At 39.0% G+C, this 21736-nt stretch overlaps 1 protein-coding gene and 1 non-coding gene across 6 annotated transcripts in view; both read right to left on the bottom strand.

The window, feature by feature from the left end:
• Positions 1-398: 398 nt before the first annotated feature.
• LOC149918377 (uncharacterized) overlaps positions 399-21736 on the bottom strand; it is a 33497-nt gene continuing 12159 nt past the window's right edge. Inside the window, exons 3-5 of one of the 5 annotated variants that reach the window (XM_090136848.1) lie at positions 7242-7346; positions 5636-5820; positions 399-570 (exon numbers count right to left, since the gene is read on the bottom strand). In XM_090136848.1, the coding sequence (XP_089992974.1) occupies positions 5816-5820; positions 7242-7346 (110 nt within the window). In that variant the 3' untranslated portion in view covers positions 399-570; positions 5636-5815. Of the gene's footprint in view, positions 571-5635; positions 5821-7241; positions 7347-11520; positions 11661-12057; positions 12128-12202; positions 12304-15298; positions 15456-21736 lie in introns of those variants that run through there. The other 4 variants (XR_016464904.1, XR_016464906.1, XR_016464909.1 and 1 more) reach the window with 4 other exon arrangements.
• Positions 9425-9527, bottom strand: LOC116240061 (U6 spliceosomal RNA). The gene has a single exon (XR_004169218.2). It is a non-coding gene; the product is annotated as a U6 spliceosomal RNA (small nuclear RNA).

The following is a 21736-nucleotide window of genomic DNA, read 5'->3' as shown; positions in this document are numbered from 1 at the left end:
CTTATAATCAACAGTACAAGTTGGAGCAAATATGTTATATATAAGGCATGTCTATACCACTGTATGTAACAGATCTGAACTCATTCTAGAGTCTACGTGGCCCAGCAAAAGTAGCATCCATACCAACACAGACTCTCTCACTCCCTTGAAAAAGGCAATGTTAGAACCAAAGTCAGTACTGGGATTGTACAGCCCACACAGTACTCTAAATTTCACCTGGGCTGATGTTGTCCTGACCCTCCTGCCCTGGCTCCAGTTGGTCTGGGATGATGGCAAAGAGTGCAAGGATAAGCTTTTGTATACTGAGGATGAAAATGTGCTTTTATGTTGTCTTTTTCCAACACACATCTTTACATATCTCACTTTTTAAAGTCTTTGAAATGAATTCCATAAAGGATTTCTCTTTCCAGCATCTTTCTTACTGTTAGGAAACTGACTTGTCTGATGTGGTTTCGTAGTTCTCTTGTCATGCTCCTGTGGTTTCATAGTTCTCTTGTCATGAAGATGGGCTTACTCCACCAACTCTCTTCTGTGACACATTTCTTCTTGTAGATTTTCTAAGAGGTACCCCTAATGAAGATGGCAAAATATCTTTTAGGACTTGTTTATTCAATTTTTAATCTAGCTATGTTATCTAGGTAATTCTTTTTCCAGCATAAGAATACACACATGGTTTTTCAGGAATAATATTTCCTGAATACTTGTGTAGTCTCCTAAATAATGAGTTCAATTAGGCTAAGATACACTATGTAGCAATTCAATAACAAAAGTCCTGGGAGGTAGGGGGAGAAGAGGCTTGCCAATTGCTTAACACAGTATGCTGGATGACAACAAAAGACTTCGTGCTGTGTCATATTTGGCACATGCTGGCCTACAGTTATGCATAGCAACTCCCAGGGTTTAAGTAGTTCTTTACCAAGGTTTCAATCAAGAAAAAAGTAAAATAAAAAGCGTGGTGTGCAAGTTAGTAAGACAACAACCTCCATTTAAAAACTCTTTGGGGATATTCAGTCTTACAGAACATTAGCATGGAAGAAAATCAATTTATCTTCCATTTCTGCCCAAAAATAATTAATAAATGCTTTTATTTACCAATTCACTGACCTTAACACACACAGCTGAACTGAGATTTTTAACTCAAAAAGCAAACCAAACAAACTAAAGAAAAAAAACTCTCAAAACCTCAGATGTGTACAGTTTTGCACATCTGAGCAAAACTCAGATGTGGACAACTGACTTGGGAATTACAGTATATTCAACACGTAGATTGCATTTCTCCTTCCTGTTGTTAAGGGATTGGAATATTTCCTCTAGGAAGGTCAGTTAGCTGCATCTTTAAATGGGCTAAACATTCTATCGTGTTCTTAAAATGAATGTAAAGATATGCCAAGTACATTTTTTAAAAGGATAATACTTTGCAAAAAATGTCAAGAAATCTTTGGCTCTATGGTCCAGTGGGACTGCTCTTCTCACTTTCTACTTCAAGTGAAATCTCTTTCTGAGTAACCTATCTTGTAAAACATAGAGATACTTCTCATTTTTGAGAGAATAATCTTTTAAAATTAAAAGCCTATTTCAAAAAATGTTTAAATGAAATCTTAGGCTAACTAAGTCAGAGCTAAAAGCAGATTTCAGGGAATCTGGGATGAGATAACATCCGCTGTCTGAAAGGGTGAGAACTTGTCCACTGCACTGGAATCCTTGAGCCATACCATACCTAACCACTGAGCTAAATTCACAGTGAAAGAGCAAACCTTAACAACGTATCAGAAGGCAGAAAACAGTCCTTACTGATTCCAATATAGACTTTTTGTTTTGTTTTTAACTCATCTACATTCCAGTTCATTAACCTGGGGTAAGCTTTCCACAGCTTACACTTGACTTTCACTTTATGCCAATAACTGGCTTCTTTGCATTTTGTTCTGTACCTTGACAACTGGTACTTTTCTGTTCACAGTACGCATTACTGAATAACAAGCTGTTGCATAAACTGTTTGTCTACACAGAAAGCAGAAGAACATGGTGTTTTAATCTTTTCAGGTATCAGTTGATGTACTATCTCCATTCTTACAGTCAGCGAAAGGGGTAGGATTTTCTCATTTTTTATTTCAGTGTATGCCTTTAAATGATGTACATCCACTGAATGTCCTCCTGTTTGATAACTTGTTCTCTGTTCTGAAGCAAAACAAGAGCAAGCACTGGATTCTGCACGTGGGAATGGACAAACCTGGATACATGTAAGGACTGTGGGACAGAGGCTGGAGAGCTGCTCCATGGAAAGGGAACTGGAGGTTCTCTGATGGCAAGTTGAATCTGAGTCAGCAGCATGCCCTGACAAACAAAAGGGCCAGCTGGGTGAGCAAAGAGATTGTCCTGCTCTGCTCTGCACCAGTGCAGTCTCACCTGAGGCATTATGTGCAGTTCTGAGCATTAAAACATAAGAAGGGAATAAACAATTAGAAAGTGTTCAAGGGAGGTCCACAGAGATGGTGAAGGATCTAGAGAGCAAGATGTATGAGGACCAGCTGAGATCATTTGTTTTGTTCAGCCCAGAGAAGAGGAGGCTGAGTGGAGACCTCATGGCAGCCTACAGCTTCTCACGAGGGGAGCAGAGGGGCAGGCACTGTGATGCCAGCAACAGGACCCAGGGGAACAGCACAGAGCTGCATCAAGGAGAGGGTCAGGATGGGTATTAAAAAAAGGTTCTTCACCAGAGGGTGATTGGGCAGTGGAACAAGATCTCCAGGGCATTGGTCACAACATCAAGTTTGCTGGAGTTTAAGAAGCATGTGGACAATGCTCTCAGAAGTATAGTTTGTTTTTTAATTGGTCCTCTATGGAGCCAGGAGTTGGACTCAATGATACTTATGCATCCCTTCCAACTTGAGATTTTCTCTGATTTTATGGAAACAAACTTCCACTAACTAACTTGTGTCCATTTATGATGTTTGTATTTCCATGAATCCACATTATATATTCTTGTGGTTAATATGTAGGAACTGGGAGGATAAGTTTTTCTCTCAGAATAGTTTGGGATTTTAGTCCTTTACTAAAGTCTTAGTACCAAAGTGATTAGAAAAAGTGGTTTAAATTTATTGCAAAAGCTGGAGGCACAAACTGATGTCAGCAGCCCTGCTGAAAAACTGACCATAGCTCAGAATAAATTAAGCAATAGACAAAAAATAATGCAAAGAGGGATACAGAAGAAGAGGAAGACGAAGGGAAGAAGGAATAGAAGCATGATACAAAGAAATGATGCTGATATATCCAGGCTGTTAAAAATTTAGGATAAATTATCTTTTTATAGGATGTCAACAAAGAATATAAGACATCAGAAAAAATACATAGTGCACATACCTTTTCTGCAGACTTCTCCCATTTCCTTTGTACAAGTCTCACAAAATTGGCCCTACTGCTAGTCTCAGCTGTTGCTGTGACTCTGACAAGAGCTGCATTTGACAATTTATTGTACATTGGCTTTATTTTCTTTGAAGAATCTTGGTGGACTTCTTGGGGGAAGTTCTTCTGAAGAGCTGCTGAACACTCAGGGAAGGAGTTGAGGATGGGCAGGCTGATGGGGTACAGGAGAGCCAGTATGGATCTGCTCAACTTGCTTTTTAGAGAGACCAAAAGACTGAAGGAATGATTGGGAAACACCTACATCTCAGAAAGGCTGGGAAAAAATTCCTGGAGATGTAGAGGAACTCAACAGGACTTACAACCTCTGAGTTATCAGACTGATTGTACCCACCTAGAAGTCAGAGAGGAATGAATAAATGAATGAATGAATGAAAAACTGTTTGTTTTGTTTTCCCTAGCTCCCCTAAGGGTACTTTTTTTTTTTTTTTTTTTTTTTTTCCTATTTAAAATCTTGCTCTAGCTCTTATTCAAATAAAATTTAGTTTTTCTGAGATTAAAATCTGAGGTGGGGAGAAGGGCAGGAATGAGTCAGGTCTGACACAAAGATGGCAAGCCTTGTGACCTTAAATATATGCACAGCAGTGCAGTTTACTTAGGCCACAACAAGCTTCAGCAGATGCTGTCTCCCCTCATTCGTTCAGCCAGCGTACAAATCTGCCAGTAATGAGAAGACTGTTTCCACACTGTCTCAAGCCTCTGCAATTCCCCATGTCTGAATCATGTGAGGTAAGTAGGATAGGAGGAAAGCTAACATTTGTCCAAGAGAAAATAGTAGTGGTGGAGATCTGAGGTAGTAAACAGGTAGAAATGGTAAAGAGTATAATTCTCTATTAGTCGATATTGCCTGAGCTTGGGTGGAGGTGAATGTATTTCTTCTAATATGTAGCTCATTACAGTTAACTGCCTCCAGGCTCTTTTCTGAATCTCTGACAGTATTTGAAACTAACCAGGAAATGCAGTTTGATGGAGAGCTTGGCTATTCACTCTCATAGACCTGCTTCCCAGGCAGAACAGACTATAATTGAACCTGTAGTTGCGTTTGGTTTCTATATATTGCCAGATACAATTCAAAATAGCTGTTCTGATAAAGCAACAAACTCTTTGCTTCCTGCAGAGCTTTCCTCAGCAAGTGCAGTCACTGAAGTTTGTGCAAAAGCCATCACGTACATACCAGCAAAGGACAGAGTAGGAAGTGAGGAGATGCTCACAACCATTACATGTGTGACTCCCTGAGTCTGAATTAGTTGGCATTGGAGCTATTATTCCTGTTGCTTCTCCTCCCTTTTGGGAAAGCATGCATGGAAAGGCTGGGAAATTAAAATGGCTGAAAGCGAATGAAATGAAGGTGTTCTAATATGGGCAGATAGGATGGATTTACTTATGGATATTGGCCAATGCTACTCCTGTACACGTGCAAGCATCTTTTGTACCTATACTCAAATAAAAGCATTTTAAAATTGTAATTAAAAAATAATTAATGTTTTTTGAATTGTATTTAAAGAATGAATTAAAAAAAAAAAAACTACCCAATTTCTGAAACACTTGTATTTCCCACAATGATGGCTCAAGCTTTCCTCTGCCATCAACACCTGAATTCAGCTCTCTGGCTTTCTTTTGTAGCACTTGCTTATGTCAGTATTAGGACTGATCTGCTGATCTTATGCCATTAAGTCTCTGAGTCCGTGTGCATTTTCTACTCTCTTCCACTACTTGTTTTTTCCCCTTTAGTTACTCCCACTGTTTGCGAGACTTTATAGCTCCAGTTCTGCTGATTTAATTAAATCTACCTATGGAAAACAAAGACATGAGATCTGGCAGCTCAGGGAGACAAGGTGGTCTGTTACTGAACAGAGTGATGCTTGAGAGGTGCTATTCTTTAGGCATCATCATGATCATCAGATAAGGAAGAATCATATGACACATTGCAATAATGCTTTGAAGAAAGTGAAATTCTAATCCTTTCCCAACATAATCATAATGATGTAAATGTATCTCTTTATATGGTGTAAAATTGATTTTTCTATCCTGTTAACAGCTGTACATTTTCTGTTTCGTACACATATTTCTTCACAATTGCCCAGTTCCCTCTGAACATGTTGTTGTTCCTCCCCTCCACCTTTCTTTAAACGCGTTCATTTTTTATTTATTTTATTCACCATCCTGACCCTTAGTAAGGTTAAAATGATTATTCAGTAGTTGTGTGCTGTTGAATTACCTGCCTTTTGTTCCTTGGTCTATTTTGTTGTTAGTGTACTCCATAGACGCCTTTGACTCAATTATCGCTGATATTGTTAATCTCTGGACTACTCGAGATGAATTCCCAAACTGTATAAAGATGACATTGGTCTTTTCTATTCTTAAAAGACCAATTCTTTTGACAGAAATCCAGGAAACTTCAATCTGTGAATGAATAAGGTAAAAAGGACAAAGTAATGATGTGATACCTTTTATCATACTGACAATGTAACTTGATTCTGTTACAACTACTCTTAGGAATCTAACTGATACCCTAGTTAAATAAAAAGTATGGCAGCTTTTATTTTATGTAACAAAAATCTAGCTTGTTCTTGCACAGTGCTGGACCTTCACTGTCAGAATTTGGTCAAAGGTGCAAAGGGCTGCACTCATTCTCCAAAGTAACTTCTGCACTTGGAAGTCTAAAAAGTCACACAGATGTCCCATGATATGAAGAAATTTTAATGATAAAACTATCTTGACTGGGGAGAGGACATGATGGTAAAGTACTGTACCTCTGAGTTCTCACAGGAAGGCAGGTGTGCTGGAAAACAAGTGTCTTATAAACTCATTGGACTTTTCAGCAGCTTGAGATGAAGTAAAGCCCATGGTTCAGTGCAAAGGAACTCAGTGCAAGGAACTCAGCCTTATGTCTGTGTATGTGTCTCACACCTCCTGAGATGTTAATATGTGAAAATGTAAATTGAAAGATGCAGACTTATTGTAACATTTGGAAGGAGGATGTGCTTTGGCTACAGCAGCAGTGTAAGGAATCACGTGGGGACCCTAGGGATACCTACTTGCATTTTGGATTCCAGGTTACTTTGAGACATAAATAAGATACAGCCACCTTTCCTTCCATTCCAAAGAGAAGTATTTCAAGTGACAATATCATAACTTCAAGTATGTGGCTTTCTTTTAGGCCTGTCCTATGCAATCAGAACATATACCTCTGTAATTGCATCTTAATAGGATATCACAGGAAAAAAGATAGCAAACAATGAGAATGCAGTCTCCTCAGACCATATCACCACTGCACCATAGCCCACAGCAATGTGCTTGTGTTCTGGAATTACTGAGAGACTTGCTGTCTTGTAGACCCAAGGTGAGGCTTAGCTATGGCATTAAGTATTGCTTTATCAGAGTCAAAAGCAAGTGGTAGATTTGCCCAGCTGGTCATCACACAAATCTAAACCACAAAAGCAGCCTATGACCTCTGGCTACCATTCTGATGCAGATCTTTGCCAGCTAGGACTTTTCCTTGCTTCTGTCCTTGCCACCCTTTTTCTCCTGACCCAGCAGAGTCAATTAGCAGCAAATTCCTACTCTCATCAGCAACCTCAGAAATAGAATCAGACCATCTTCTCCATCTGAGAGACCATCGGAAACTGGAGTGGCCATTTTATTGGAAGAACCCCCTTTTTCAATTGTTCTTCCTTGCAACTGACATAACCATGCCTCCAGGACTGAGGTTGGTTTTCCATCCCAATTCCTCATGTCCTCTCCATGTTCATGTAGGTAAAACCAAAGGGTGGCACATGGTGTGTACCCACTGAATATTCTTTCTCAAACAGAGGAATACTTACCTCTAATACTAGAGACATTGGTCCACCCAGATGGGGAGTAGGGCTTTGACATTGTCTTTGAATTCCTGGGACTATCTGGACAATTTCTCCACTGAGGCACAGGGCCTGTAGGGAGAAAAAGATATTTTCTGCCTATTGTAGAAGTAGGCTAGTCACTTCATCCAGCATTTTTCATTATCTTTCCAGACCATTGCCATCAGTGTGTTGGCATACAATGATGGTGCACCCTGTACACATTTCTTCCACAAAGACTGTGAGCATCTGATGTCATCTGAATCCTGAGATTATCATTATCCACATCCGGGTCAATATTGTACATCACATCCAATTTTCTCAGTTACTGAATATCTTTCTTCATGATATCCCACTTGCCTGTCTGACATATCAGATCTTCCTTGATGGGACACCTTTCCTTCATGGCTTACAAGAGTCATCTTTATAGGGTGAAGGTTGGTGTCCCTTTTCCAATTGCTTTGTCAATGCCTTCTTTCCCTAGAATGGGATCCTTGTTGCTTGGCTTCACTTCCCACTAATTCCAGGTTACGGGCTCCATTATTCCAGCACTTGAGTATAGATGTGACTGATACTGGCACAGACTGATTCCCTGATTAAACTGCAAGGGCTGTAGCAGCGGTTGGAGCAATTGCAGGGCTTATTGCACTGTCATCAAATCCAAAGATCTCTTTCCCTTGAGAGTGCTGATTAGTGTTGAACAGGCCTCTGTAGGCATGGTCCAAACCCCATCATGTTGCAGAGATTTCTGCCTCTCTAGCCTTGCCAGGGTGACAGGACAAATTTACCAAATAATTCACGAGTTTTTTCAGGATTTTGCAGTTGTTTAGGAGTGAAATTCTGAAACAATGGGGTTGCTCAGTGTTTGTGGTACCTGCCCATACCATCCCATACTCTTGGCCACTCATAACTATTCAGCCTGAGGGAAGATCCCTGAAGAATATTTGGAAATAGTTCTTAACATTATGTGGGCAAGTAATAGGAACCTGCTGGTTTGAACATTCATGTGTTTTCTCCTGCACACTGTGGCTCCCCGAGGAGACAGAGTGAAATCATTAATAGTTTCCAAGTTACGGTTCCCAAAGTACAATGATGACTGCAATATCAAATATAAATACCAAATTTGTTTCTCAAACACTGTTACACCATACGAAAAAATGATAAGATTAATCCAGTCCTCAGAGATGGTAAAAAGCACAGCTGGGAACATATAGAATCACAGAATCACCAACGCTGGAAAAGACCTCCAGGGTCATCCAATCCAACTGTCCATCTATCATCAATACTTCCCCACTAAATCATGTTCCTTAGTACATCTAAATGGATCTTGAGCCTCCAGGAATGGTGTCTCCCCCTGGGCAGCCCATTCCAGGCCATGACCAGTCTTTTGGAGAAGAAATTTTTCCTAACGTCCAAGCTGAATCACCCCTTGTGTGTAACTTGAAGCCATTCCCTCTCACCCTTTCACTAGTTACCTGGGAGAAAAGGCTTACCCTTTACCCCTAGCCTCGCCACAACCTCCCTTCAGACAGTTGTAGAGAGCAATAATGTTTCCCTTGAGCCTTCTCTTCTCCATAGAAAACAATCCCAGTTCTCTCAGCCATTCCTCAGAAGACCTGTGCTCCAAACTCTTCACCAGCTTTCTTCCCTTTTTCTGAACATGTTCCAGGGTCTCAATGTCTTTCTTGTAGTGAGAGACCCAAAACTGAACATGGTACTTGAGGTTTAGCTTCTCCACTGATCATTTCCCTGTTCCTGCTGGCAACAATATTTCTGATACAAGCCAGGATGCCATTGGCTTTCCTGGCCACCTGGGAACACTGCTGGCTCATGTTGTCATACAACACCCCCAGGTCCATTTCTTCTACAGTCTTCCTGCCTCTCTGGCCCAATTCTGTAGTGTTACTTGGGGCTGCTGTGGCCAAAGTGCAGGACTCGGCATTTGATCTCGTTAAACTTATAATCATAGAATCATGGAATGGCCTGGGTTGAAAAGGACCACAATGATCACCTAGTTCCAACCCCCTGCTATGTGCAGGGTCACCAACCAGCCCAGGCTGCCCAGAGCCACATCCAGCCTGGCCTTGAATGCCTCCAGGGATGGGGCATCCACAGCCTCCTTGGGCAACCTGTTCCAGTGCCTCACCACCCTCTGAGTGAAAACTTCCTCAAAAAATATGGAATGCGTCACAAATTTGCATGTTATCCCTGCACAGAGGCCATGCTAATCTTCTCTGTATTGTTCCAATTTTAGTACACATGCTGCCAAAGCAAGAACTTCATCCCACTGGCCTAAGTCCACCTATCCAGCTTGTCCAGATCCTTCTGTAGAGCCTTCCTAATTCCTGACAGATCGTCATTTTCTCCCAGCTTGCTGTCATCTGCGAATTTACTGAGAGTGCACTCAATCCCATCATCCAGGTCAACAAAAATATTGAACAGGACAGGCTCCAACACCAACCCCTGGGGAACATGACTCACGACCAGGCTTGCCAGCTGGCTTTAAATCCATTCACCACCACTCTCTGGTCCTGGCCATGCAGCCAGTTCTTTACACAGCAAAGAGTGTATCTGTCCAAGCCATGGGTTGCCATCTTCTCTAGGAGAATACTGTGGGAGACAATGTCAAAGGCTTTGCTGAAGTCTAGGTAGACCATGTCAAGAGCCTTTCCCTCATCCACCAGATTGTTCAAGGAGGACCAGATTTCCATAAACCCATGCTGGCTGGGCCTGATCATCCAGCTGTCCCACACATGCCATGTGATCCCATTCAAGATGATCTGCTCTACAACCCTTCCTGGCACCAAGGTCATGCTGATGGGCCTGTAGTTCCCCAGATCCTCTTTACTACCCTTCTTGTAGATGAAAGTCACATTGGCAAGCCTCCAATCCTCTGGAACCTCTCTGGTTGAACAGAAATGCTGATAGACATGGAAAGTGGCTTGACAATCACTTCTGCCAGCTTTCTCAGCTTATTTACATTAATATAATAATAAGTAAATTATTAAATAATACTAGGTAAGAGTATTATACATTAACTCCTAGATTTTAGGTCCCATCAAGTCTGATGACTGTCTGATGACAGTAAGGGCATCTACTGGAAAAGCTGTATTTTTTTCTATTTTTTTTTTTCCTGTAGTTTCTATGTATCTGGATTCCATAGAGTTTTGCAAGCCAATTAATAAACACTGCTGTGTATTTGCATATTACTCCTGCAAACTTCTTCAGCATCCTCAAAGTTGCAGACTGACTCCACTGTATGAACAAGTCCTGTATTTAGATGAGTCATTAATCAAAAACACCAAGAGCAGAACCCTTCTGGATCTTAAGTGAGGTGACCACCCATAAGCACTGCCTGCTTCCAGTGCTAATGCTCTCTAGTTCCTTAAGGTTGTGAGGCTAAGGCACATCATCAATTAGTATATTTGCAACTCCATTTTCAGTCTGCTAATTTTCAAATGGAATGTATAGGCTTGCAATCAGACATACAACTCAAAGATAAATTTGATCGTGTCTCTTTAGTATATTTTTATAAGATCTCTCTTACCAGAGGAAAATATCCCTTGTCTCATAATCGCATCTTATTCACGTCATTGCTTTTTGGCAGTACGTGCCTTTATAGACAATTACTTAAAATTATGAATTACAGAAGGAACAAAATTTCATCAAAAATCTCTGGCAAACACCTTGAGAACTCAAGAACTCACTGAAAATGGCAACCACTTCCATTGAACCAGTCCATTCATTTCTCAAAAGAAGATCAAATATCCCACTCATTTGTTTTTGTTGATCTCTTTCTTTTATGTTTTAATTAAAAATATATCTATAACAATCATGTTCTTAGTTACATACATTAACTATATTATATATTTTATATTCAGCCCAAGAAAATTTGTCTTCACTCAGTTCAGCCCAGCCAAGCCAAAAGGTTTGCCACCCATGGCCTAATCTATTGGAGCAAAACACAAATACTGTACTATAAGTTATCAGTCAGTATGTAGTATTTAAAAAAATATACACTGATAAGGTTGTGCATAAGGTAGATAAGTATCTACGTTATCTATCTATCTATTTATCTAGGACTATATAGCTGTTTCATCTGTCTGAAACAAGTTGGCTAGACCACCATAAAAAAGATGTTTTCACTTTTAGTTTGAGAACGGCCAGAGATGTTATTTTTTTTCAGTGTTTTTGTGGTGGCAGGACATGGCAGCAATAAAAGAAAAGAAGTTTGACCACAGACAGCTCAGTCATTTAGCACTTTCATTGTTTCATTTTATTTTCGGTTTTGGCTATTACTCAGTTTTCCAGTGCAGAGATCACAGGTTTCATCTGTGGTGGTTTCCTTCAGGGGCAATTCTCCTTGTCCTTCAGACAGCTAACCAGTGCACCATTATACATCCTGCTCTAGGAGACCATGACAGTCAAGCAGATGTTTTATAAACATTATAAAAAAGCAAAAAAAAAAAAAAAAAAAAAAAAAAAGGGGTAAAGACAATTGAAATTTCTTTCTGAATGTTTGTTTTCCTCTGACTAAAATATTTGGTGCCGTTTTTATTTACATGCTTTCATGCTATAAGGTTTCAGAGATTCTAAAAACAGATCCTTCTAATAGGTGGCCTTTTGTGACACTGACCCACTGGGACAGAGGAAGGAACTCTCCTTCACAGAAGAAAAGATCTGTTCACTGGCCTTGTGAAGTGAGATATGTTTGCACAATCTTTACAGCACAAAATGGCTCAATTGACAATTTAACTGGGCTTTTAAATATTTTGTACCTGGAAAAGGACCAAAGCAAAAATACCTGATTATGGTGTGTTTGTTTCTACTTCAGGTCTGTAATATAGATCCATGCAGATGAAGTAGAACCGAACCTGGTTGAGACACAACAGGCAGGAACAAAATCCACCAGAACAACCAAGTGACTTTCCATGCTTTGTAGCTCAGAGTTGTAATTGCATCTTACAAGAAAGCCAGCAAGAAACACAACTCCACGTTAAGGTAGGCTGTTGTTTCTGAAATCTTTGAATTGCTTGCTTGCTTTCTACCACTACAAAAAAAACCAAACAAACAGAAAAGCAGCTATTTCTTCTGCATTATTACTCTTGTGCTATTTCTAAGAGAAGTCAGTGAAGCTGAATAAGCCATTTCCCATACCATCCTTTTGTTTTTCCTAGTCAAGTTGAGTTCTGTTTAAATTGTGACAGACCTGAAGTGAAATGCTTGCATAAAGGAAGTCTCTAAAATTTGACAAATTCAAATTTTAAAATATCTACCAAGGTAAGTTTTCACTCCTTATGAATCTCATTTACTTCTTTGCTATTTTTTTTCTGAGTCATAAGTTCTTTGCTTGCTCAGAAGGCAAATATATATGATATTGTTTTGAGAATGAAAGTTTTTGAATTGGAAGTTATCCTAGCTGCCATTAAAACAGCAGTGCTGCTCAGAGAAAATAGCCCACAAATGTTGCATTTATTCTGCTATTGCATCTTCTATGTAGTTTTTTTTTGAATGGCAATTATTTACTCGATTTTTAAACTGAATCTTCTTGTCTATATTTACGTCTGCTTAGACTTTTCAGGTTTTGTATGAATCACATCACATCTAAGCACTACTAAAAATATAAGGTTGACTTTTACTATGGTAACTCATTCTTCTTTCCTCTCAGCTTCTTTTGCTCCTTATTTTTGTAGCTGCTGTTTGCTCTTCTTTGCCTTCTATAGAACAAACTTGTGTCCCCATGCAGCCCTCTCACTCTTTTTCTTTGCTGTGTCTACTTCCATGGTACTGATGGCAGTGAAACTGCTTTTTTTTCTTCCTCCACTTCCTCCCACATTTGTCTTAGAGCTACCAAGTTGGCAAATACTGCTGGAGCTCACCCATGGACTGTAGTAAGGAGCAGGTTCAGCCCTCCAATCCTTAATCATGTGCAAGGGAGAAAGAAAAAACCCCTAAATACTTGCTTCTCTTGGTGTATTCTAAGTGTCCTGTGCTCTGCTTGCCTCAGCTTTGTGATTTCCTTGAAGCAAAGAAGTTGTTTGAGTCTTTGAGATAGAAAAAAATAGCAAGTCTTTATTGTATTCACAGATTTCAGTAAGATTTGTAATCCTGGGATGAGTTGCTTTGGGACAGGATTATTCCTGCTGTTCATAATAAGTATTTAGGTAATACAGAATACTTGAGGTTGAAAGTGGCATCTTGAAAAAAAAAAACATCAAGTAGAGGAAAAGTAACATTTAGTAATTTACCTTCCACTGGTTAGATGATTATGGTTGTAAATTCATGAGAATAAATGTATCCTGCTTATTTTTAAAATGAAATGTGAAATAATATAAATAATTAAAATAAATAAATCAATACAGTGAGATAACTGAAGCTGTGCTAAATGAGATGTTTTGCTTTAGGGTAGTAAGGAAGCCCCACCTGATTTTATATGATTAAAGGCACCACTGGCAAATATCATTACCAAACAAAAGGGTAGTTTAAGGATGAATAGAGATTCCAAGGAACTTTTATCCAGTACCTTTTTTTTTTAATGTTCAGTAAACAAATTGCTATTTTACACTTCTTAATAGTGGAAAATTATCTTGCAGAAAATTATGTACAGTTCAAATTTCTTCTCAGCAGCAACTCTAAAATTGCACTTAAGACTAATAGGCTATTTGCATTTGTAACTAAGCAAGATTTGGTCTTCTGTGTAATAAATTTTTACTATATTAATTGCAAAATATTTATCATGATGAGTATACCAGGGCTGAAACAAATGGTGTACCTTAATTGGGAATAAATGTATATATAAAAATTCTTATTTTTTATTGCTGATGCAAGACAGGTTTCTTTTAAGTGTACTGGCTATAGGATGCATGCTCTGAGGACAATACAGAGTTTTCAAAAATACATGAACTATTTACACCAATTCTTCAGTATTAGCATTTAAAGTGAAAAATAGAATCATTCGAATTAAAATAAAGTTTAGAGCAAAGCTTTCTATCTGGCTATAAATCTCACAGAAAATGGCTGTGAAATAAAGCATCCAAAGGCAATGCAACAATTTGAATGAAACCATACTGGAAATTAAGGTAGTGATCTGCCTCTGTGTGAATGGGATGTGGAGGTCGTGACCAAAGGATGCATAAGGGAAGTAAGAGACCTTCCTGTCTGTGTGCAAAAATGTTAAACTCACAATTCTTATATTTAAGCCTGCAGATATATCAATGCTGATGTCTAGCAATTCAGCCCAAAGAAAGAAATGATTGTCCAGTGCACTGGTCAAAAGTTACCGAGCTTCTTGGAAAACAGGACTGAAAACACAAATATTTTCAGATATAGAAATTTCCTATATAGGAAAAAAGACCATAATCAAGAACAATTATGAATGATAAAGAAGCTTTGGGGATAAAGAGTATGCAAACATTCTTAAGCCACACGTGAACTATCAGTTAGTAAGTGTGAATATGCAGGGGCTTAGGCCCAGAAGGATTTTTACAAGCTGGCTGAAAGAGTTATTGATACAAGCCAATTTAGCTGCCCCAGTTGTGCTAGCATCTGCCAGGAGGTTTCCTGCTAAATAAACTTCTACTTCTCCCTTTCTGTGTACTGTGCTGGTGGGTTGTGTAATTGTTTTGGTAATAAACAGGCTCCTTAAAACATCAAGAATTGCTTCTAATCTGAATTACCAAAGTTCCACTCTGGGAATATATATCCAGATTACACTGTGTTACTTTTGAAGAGGAGACAGATGTTCATGGCTGTGAAACAGATATTTCAATATATTGTTTTTTCTTGCTCAGTTCACTGCTCAGCCAGACTTCAGATAGAAGGCAATAGGCATATGGACAGCTTTTAACTCCTGACAAAACAAGTATGTTTGCATAAGATCAGTGAAAGTCAGATCGTAGTATTTTCAGGAATGCAGAAATGAATTAACAACAACAAAAAAAACAAAAACAAAAACAAAAACAAAAACAGAACATTTTCTACTGTAGCTGCAAACTACAAAATAAAAATTTTCATATATAACAGTAGGTATGTTTCATTTTGTGATACTCAGATTGCCACTCTTCTTCTTTAATTCAAAAAATTAGATTTAGAAAAAAAATTGTAAGGCAGTAACATCATTCAAGCAGGACTAGAAGGAAAAATATCATAGGTGTTGTAGGGGACACCTCTTACATCACTGCACCATTGGTCAATTTTAGTTATCTGAAACAGAAATTAGAAAAAAAACGTAAGAAACTAGACCATCTGAAGGACACAAATCAACTGTAATTCCTGTTTGTAACCTTTATTCAGGTATATGTTTGCATGCACATGCTCATTTAAATGTAGTACAGCTGTCTATAACCAGTGTGTTAATGCCTTGGAAGAGTCCTAAGGCCACCACCAAAAGATTAGTGCAAACACAAGGCAATCTGGCAATAGTGGTGACCTTCTTCAGCAGGGTTAACTGAACCTAAAATTGTTTCCATGACGTAACAGCTCTGATAAAGAGGTTTTAGTGGGAGAGAAAGCAAACATTGCTCTATATAAGACATCATCTACTACAGCCTTCCATGTCTTGCATTCTCTGCTTCTGTCTTTGTCAGGACAGTTTTCCTCAGGGTACTCAACCCCCTGAGCTGGAAGACAGCAATGGGGAGCAAAAAGAAAACCAAAAACAATTCAGGAGGAAACAGCAACCTGCTACTCCACCTGGACATTCACAAATGTGTGGGGCCAGATGGGATTCAACCGAGGATACCAAAGAAGCAGGCAAAAGTGCTTGCCAAGCTATTTACATCATTTACCAGCTATCCCGGTCAACCATGAAGATCCCAGATAACTGGAGACTTGCCAATATCACACCCTTATAAAAAGAACAGTCAGTAGGAAGATCCAGGGAACTACACACCTGTCAACCTGATCACAGTATTGGGGAAGGTCGTGAAGCAGATTGTCTTCAGTGCAATCACAAAGCATGTGCAGGACAACCAGGGGATCAGGACTAGCCAACACATAAAGGGCAGGTCCTCAACACAATCTCCTTTGACAACCTGGTGACACACCTGGTGGGTGAAGGAAAGGCTGTGGTTGTAGTCTCCCTAGACATTAGCAAAGCCTTTGACTCTGTCTCCCACAGCTTGTATCAGGAATAGTGAAGTCAGGAGGACTGGGAAACTGATCGTCTCTTTGTACTCAGCACTGGTGAGGCTGTACCTCAAGTACTGTGTTTGGTTTGGGGCCCCTCACTACCAGAAAGTCATCGAAGCCCTGGAGCATGTTCAGAGAAGGGCAATAAAGCTGGTGAGAAGTCTGGAGCACAGGTCTTATGAGGAGCTGCTGAGGGAGCTGGGATTGTTCTGTGTGGAGGAGTGGAGGTTCAGGGGAGACTGTGTCACTCTGCAACTACCTGAAAGGAGGTTGTAACAAGGTAGGTTTCAGCCTCTTCTTCCAGGTAAGTAGAGATAGGACAAGAGGGAATGGCCTCCAGTTGTGACAGGGCAGGTTCAAGATGGATACTGGGAAAGATTTCTTCTCTGAAAGAGTGGCCAAGTATTGGAACAGGCTGCCCAATGGGGCGGTGGTGTCACCATCCCTGGAGGCATTCAAGAAACATGTAGATGTGGCACTTAGGGACATGGTTTAGTGGACATGTTGGGGATGGCTTGACAATTGACCTAGATGATCTTAGAGGTCTTTTCCAAACGTAACGATTCTGAGATTCTACTGGAGCAGTGTTCCATTTAGAGGGAATGCCTATTACTATAATACTGCACTGCATTCCAGCTGTAGGAAAGCTTACTCTAAGTTGTTTAGAATAAATTTTAGGCATGTCCAGTAAAGATATCTAACAGTTTTCAGGACTTGTTTATATCTGGCAGAATGCCTGAGCTTGCTGACATATTTTCACTCCATGGCAAAGGGGAACTTATCCAGTTAAAAATCTGCTAGACTCTACATAGTCATACTGCACAACTGCCCTCACGACCTGTTTATGTTTATTATAAGAATCACATTGTACTGATCATTCCCATAGGACAGGCTTATATTGCAAAGAGAAATTTAAACCTCTGTATATTCTGGATATGGCAAATGCCTGCCAACCACCCAGCTGGTGGGTGGCGTGAGAGGTCTGACTTCTCAGAAGGTGAGAGCTGGTTTGTCTCTTACCCATTTGCACTCTATTAGAGATATGTAGGAAACCCTGATGCGTAGATCTAAATCCCCTTTATTTTTACAAAGCATTTACTTCAATAGTATTTTCTGATATAGCCAAAGATTAGCTATATAATATGGAAACTTTGCCAATCATGTTAATTCTTTTTATTTCATGGGGTGTCTCCTCAGTCTTATATTGTGCTGTAATAGTGAATAACTTAGAGATAGGCTTTATGCTATACATGATATTACGTTAGCTATATGTCATCTTTTATTCATCTATAAACATCTTATTAATCTCATAAACAGACCTAATGGATCCCATGTAGAATTATTTCCTGGTCTCTGATCACTTTCCTGTAACTTCTTTCAGTTTATTGTATTTCTACTCTGTTTTGTGAGAAGTGCCACCAAACAGTAAGCAACTAAGTGTTTTCATGTGATAAATGTCTTCTACAAAGTGTCTTCTATTCCATCTCTTAATACTTCCTAAAACACTCTTGTTTTGTTGTTTGTTGGTTTATTTTCATTTTTAATTTATGTCTGCACACTGAGCAGATGGCTACGTTTGAGCCACACACAGTGCTGTCTATGTGTTTTTTCCTGAATGTTTACAGTTAATTTAGAACAGCCAAAAACTTCCACTGAAGTCTATGGGGAAAATAATTAAGAACTGCTGAGGAAGACCCAGAAGGTAGCAGAATACTGCAAAATAACAGCCCTCAGTGCTGCCTGGAAAACAGAAAGGCAGATTATAGACTTTTTAAAGTGGTAGCACTAAGACCTTTCCTTAGTGGTGTGCAATATAGGTCTTTATTTTTTGGAAGAGAGATTGTAATTGAAGTATTACAAATTAGGAAAGGCTACAGAATTATTTTTCCTTATTCCAAAAATTTCAAGCATTTAGGGTAAAGTTTTCACATCTGGATACTTCAGTATTTTTCTGGAAGCACTTGAGCTAAAGGTGCTTAGCATAACTGGGAAGCAGAACTTCATTTAGATTACTCTATACGGAATTAGGATTCACTTTCGATATTAAGTCCTTTAGGGCTCCGTTGACATGTGCTCAAATGAAAGAAAAATAACAAAGGATAGCCAAGAAACAGAAACAGGTGCCGATACTGCTTTCTCCTCCCTCTGTAGTAAATCATACTTAAAGGACACACAGCAGTGCAGGATTCATGTTACTTAAATCTAGACACATGGGATGCCAACAGCTATATGCAACTTCAGTCTCTTGAGTTGTTTGGTGGAGAGTGTAGTAATTGAGTGCAATGTCCCTGACTTACTTTTGGCATATGTGGTCTTGACTGTATTGGTACTTGACTAAATGAGTAGAAGGTATCTACAACGTGGACCTCTACAGTCCTGCTCAGATTAATAAGAGGTCAACAGTGTGCTGAGAGATCTCGGCACCCACATCTCAATGTTGTGAATCACACTCATAGCAAAAATTCCAGCAAGACAGCAGTAATATTTCAGTCCTTATGGGAAGAATTTAAATAGGAAGTTTATAGTCCCTTATTAAAATATGACATTCTGGGATTTGATTTCTAAGTTTCAATAAATCTCTAAATAACTATCCCTGTAACACTTTCCTATGGCAATGTAGATCTATTCAAGACCGATAAATGGAGTTTGCATGTAATTATCATTTTTTTTGAGTATCTAAGCTGTGCAATTCAAATACAACTTTTGACTGCTTAACAAGTGACTGCAGTTTGTACCTGCAGATTTTGTCGTGTAAGTACAAACTACAGTTGCTTGCTGAAAATAATTTGGCACTGCATAAAAGTCCTACTCTTTCTCCAGATATCTTACAAATAAGTTATGCAGCTTGCCTTAAGTACAACTTCTTATATGCATTATGTGCTGAAATAGATCTTTTGCATGAAAATCCATGTTGAAAATTCAATATGTCCATATTCAGTTTCCAACTCTGTTCTGTGAGTTGAATAACTTGAGGAATTTACTTTTGCAAGATTATATATTCATTGATAGTCACTTTACTCCTACTGTGGGGATTTTTGCTGTCAAAATACTGCTTCTGCAATAGGAATTTACTTTGGGGAAAAGAGAATTCTATGACCAGATGTCAGAAACTAGTAAATATTTTTAAAAGAAAAAAATCACTGAAGCTTCTAAAGACTTTCTGCACATAGGAACATTTTATTTTTTACTTATTTATTTATTTAGTCACATAGCAAGAAAGATATTACCAAGAAAAGGAAAGCAAAAGCTTCTTTCTCATTAAAGAAAAATAATGCATTTCTTTTTGTTTCTTGTATTGAGATTGCTAGCTTGTGGGAAATCTTGTAATATCTTGTAGACTATATGCTAGTGACAGTCAGTGTTCTTCAAAACAGTTTTATTTGCAATGCCTTTGTCTTCACCAGCCACATAAACTGAAATATGTATATAGGCAAAAAAAATGCATATCAGCAATTTCAGAGCCAGTAGGGGAACAAAATTCCATCACTAATGATGAACAGCTAGAATTTTTGTAGTAGAGTGATGAAACCTGTAAATGATGACAGGCAAAGCTGACAGTAATTAAGATGCTTAATGAGAAAGATTTGATGACTTCCTTTGGTCATTTTTTTGTGTAAGAGCCTTGTGTAGGACTGTGTCCTTTCTCTCATTTTTCTCTGATACTTGTAAAAAGCAGTATTGTCTGAGATTAAGGTATTATTTTTCAGTAGGAAAACCAAAGATAGGTTAACAGTTTTCAGTATTCCTAAGTAGCTAGTCCTAATCCTATTGGCTATTCCCTGTTCTTTAGCCAAAACTCTACCATAAAGCTTATGTTCCAATTTCTACCCAAGATGTTAATTAAGCGTGATTGATTTCAAATATATCAATCAAATTTCCAATTACTCACAGAACACCTTAGAAAGGTTTGTTTTCCCAGCCAGTCTGTGTTCCTCTGTATTTTTCACCAATCCTTTGGAGCTATTTCTGTCAGAAACAGTTTGTAGATCATGGAGGATGTACGTGGATGCCTGTTAGACAATGCTGATTCTTTGATTAGAAGCTTTTCCAGCAGAGGTGCTCCCAGTTCATGCTGCAGCTACTGCCCATGCTGAGCAGGTTATTGCTACTGCTTATCTTTCAACTCCTGGATTCTGGGGGCTTATCTTTTTCTGTTTGCCCCATCTTGTTCTGTACTGCAATGGGTTAGTCAAGCCACCCAAGGTTAACCTACCACATACGTTTAAATGTTCCTGTTTTCTACCTATTCATCTGATTTCTGGCAAGGATCTCAATGGCTCCTCTCTGACTATTTCCAAGGCTGCAGAAAGCTGCCAAGGGGGTCATTAGCACAAATACATAAACATCTGCTGTGAAAGTGGTGTTTTTTTGCCAAATATAGTAAAACTGCAAAGGAAGTAGAGCTGCCCCAAATATGTCAAGGAGAGAAGCACTTCTTCTGTAAATGAAATTGGGCTTTGCCAGGAGCAAGGACCTTTTCCTTTGTGTTCAAATTGATGGTTCAGCAGCCTGATGACTGATCAGTCTCCTGGAAACTGGAGCTGAAGCAGGAGGAATCTGCTTCGTGAAAAAGAAAGGTAGAAAACTAACATCCCTTCTGCAAGATGCCAGTAAGAGCGAGAGATGGAAAGAGTGATTCAGAGGCAGAAGGACAAGATAGATATATACATTATCTACGTGCAGGTAAGGTGTGGTTAAAATTATGTTGAGGTTTATAGAGCACATCTGCCCATCACATGGTGCAGAATACTAGGTGGTGATACTAAGTACGTGGTCTGATACAGTGTATTTTCTCTTCTTTTTCTTCTTCTTCTCCTAACTGATGAATCTATCCATGCATTGTGAATATGCACAGGTGCTTATGTTCAACCCATGTGCTATTTCCAAAGTCAGGACAGTAAGGAGTCAACTGGTTTCTAAATAACTAGGGTAACCCTCAGTTAAGCATCAGATCAGTGCTCAAGTTTGCTTCCCTAGGTGGAACACCAAGCTTTTCATGCAGCACCTTCTTCATCAGTGGTTTATTGGGAAAGGAAATGAATTAGAAGGCATTTCTCTGCAGATTGAGAATGTTCCCTTAATTATGAAACACAAAGTCAATGATCAACGAGCTCAAATAGGAAACCACAGTTGTCCAGGAAACTTGGAAATGATCATGGACTAGCCTGAAGGCAAAGCTTTCTGAATATCTCCAGAAGAGGAAGTGACACATGCTGAAGAGGCACTACAAAATATATTACCAGAGAGAGAGAAACAACATGCTTTGTTCACTGATGGGTTGTATAGTACTGTGGGAAATTTGGTATCCAATGATAAAGAAAATAAGTAATGTTTTGACAAAAATATTTACAGCA

Source organism: Phasianus colchicus, chromosome 3, assembly GCF_987193195.1.
Source record: "Phasianus colchicus chromosome 3, bPhaCol1.hap1.1, whole genome shotgun sequence".
NCBI classification, from domain to species: Eukaryota; Metazoa; Chordata; class Aves; order Galliformes; family Phasianidae; genus Phasianus; species Phasianus colchicus.
The sequence above is the reverse complement of the archived record's forward strand: the minus strand, read 5'-3'. Positions and strand labels throughout refer to the sequence as shown.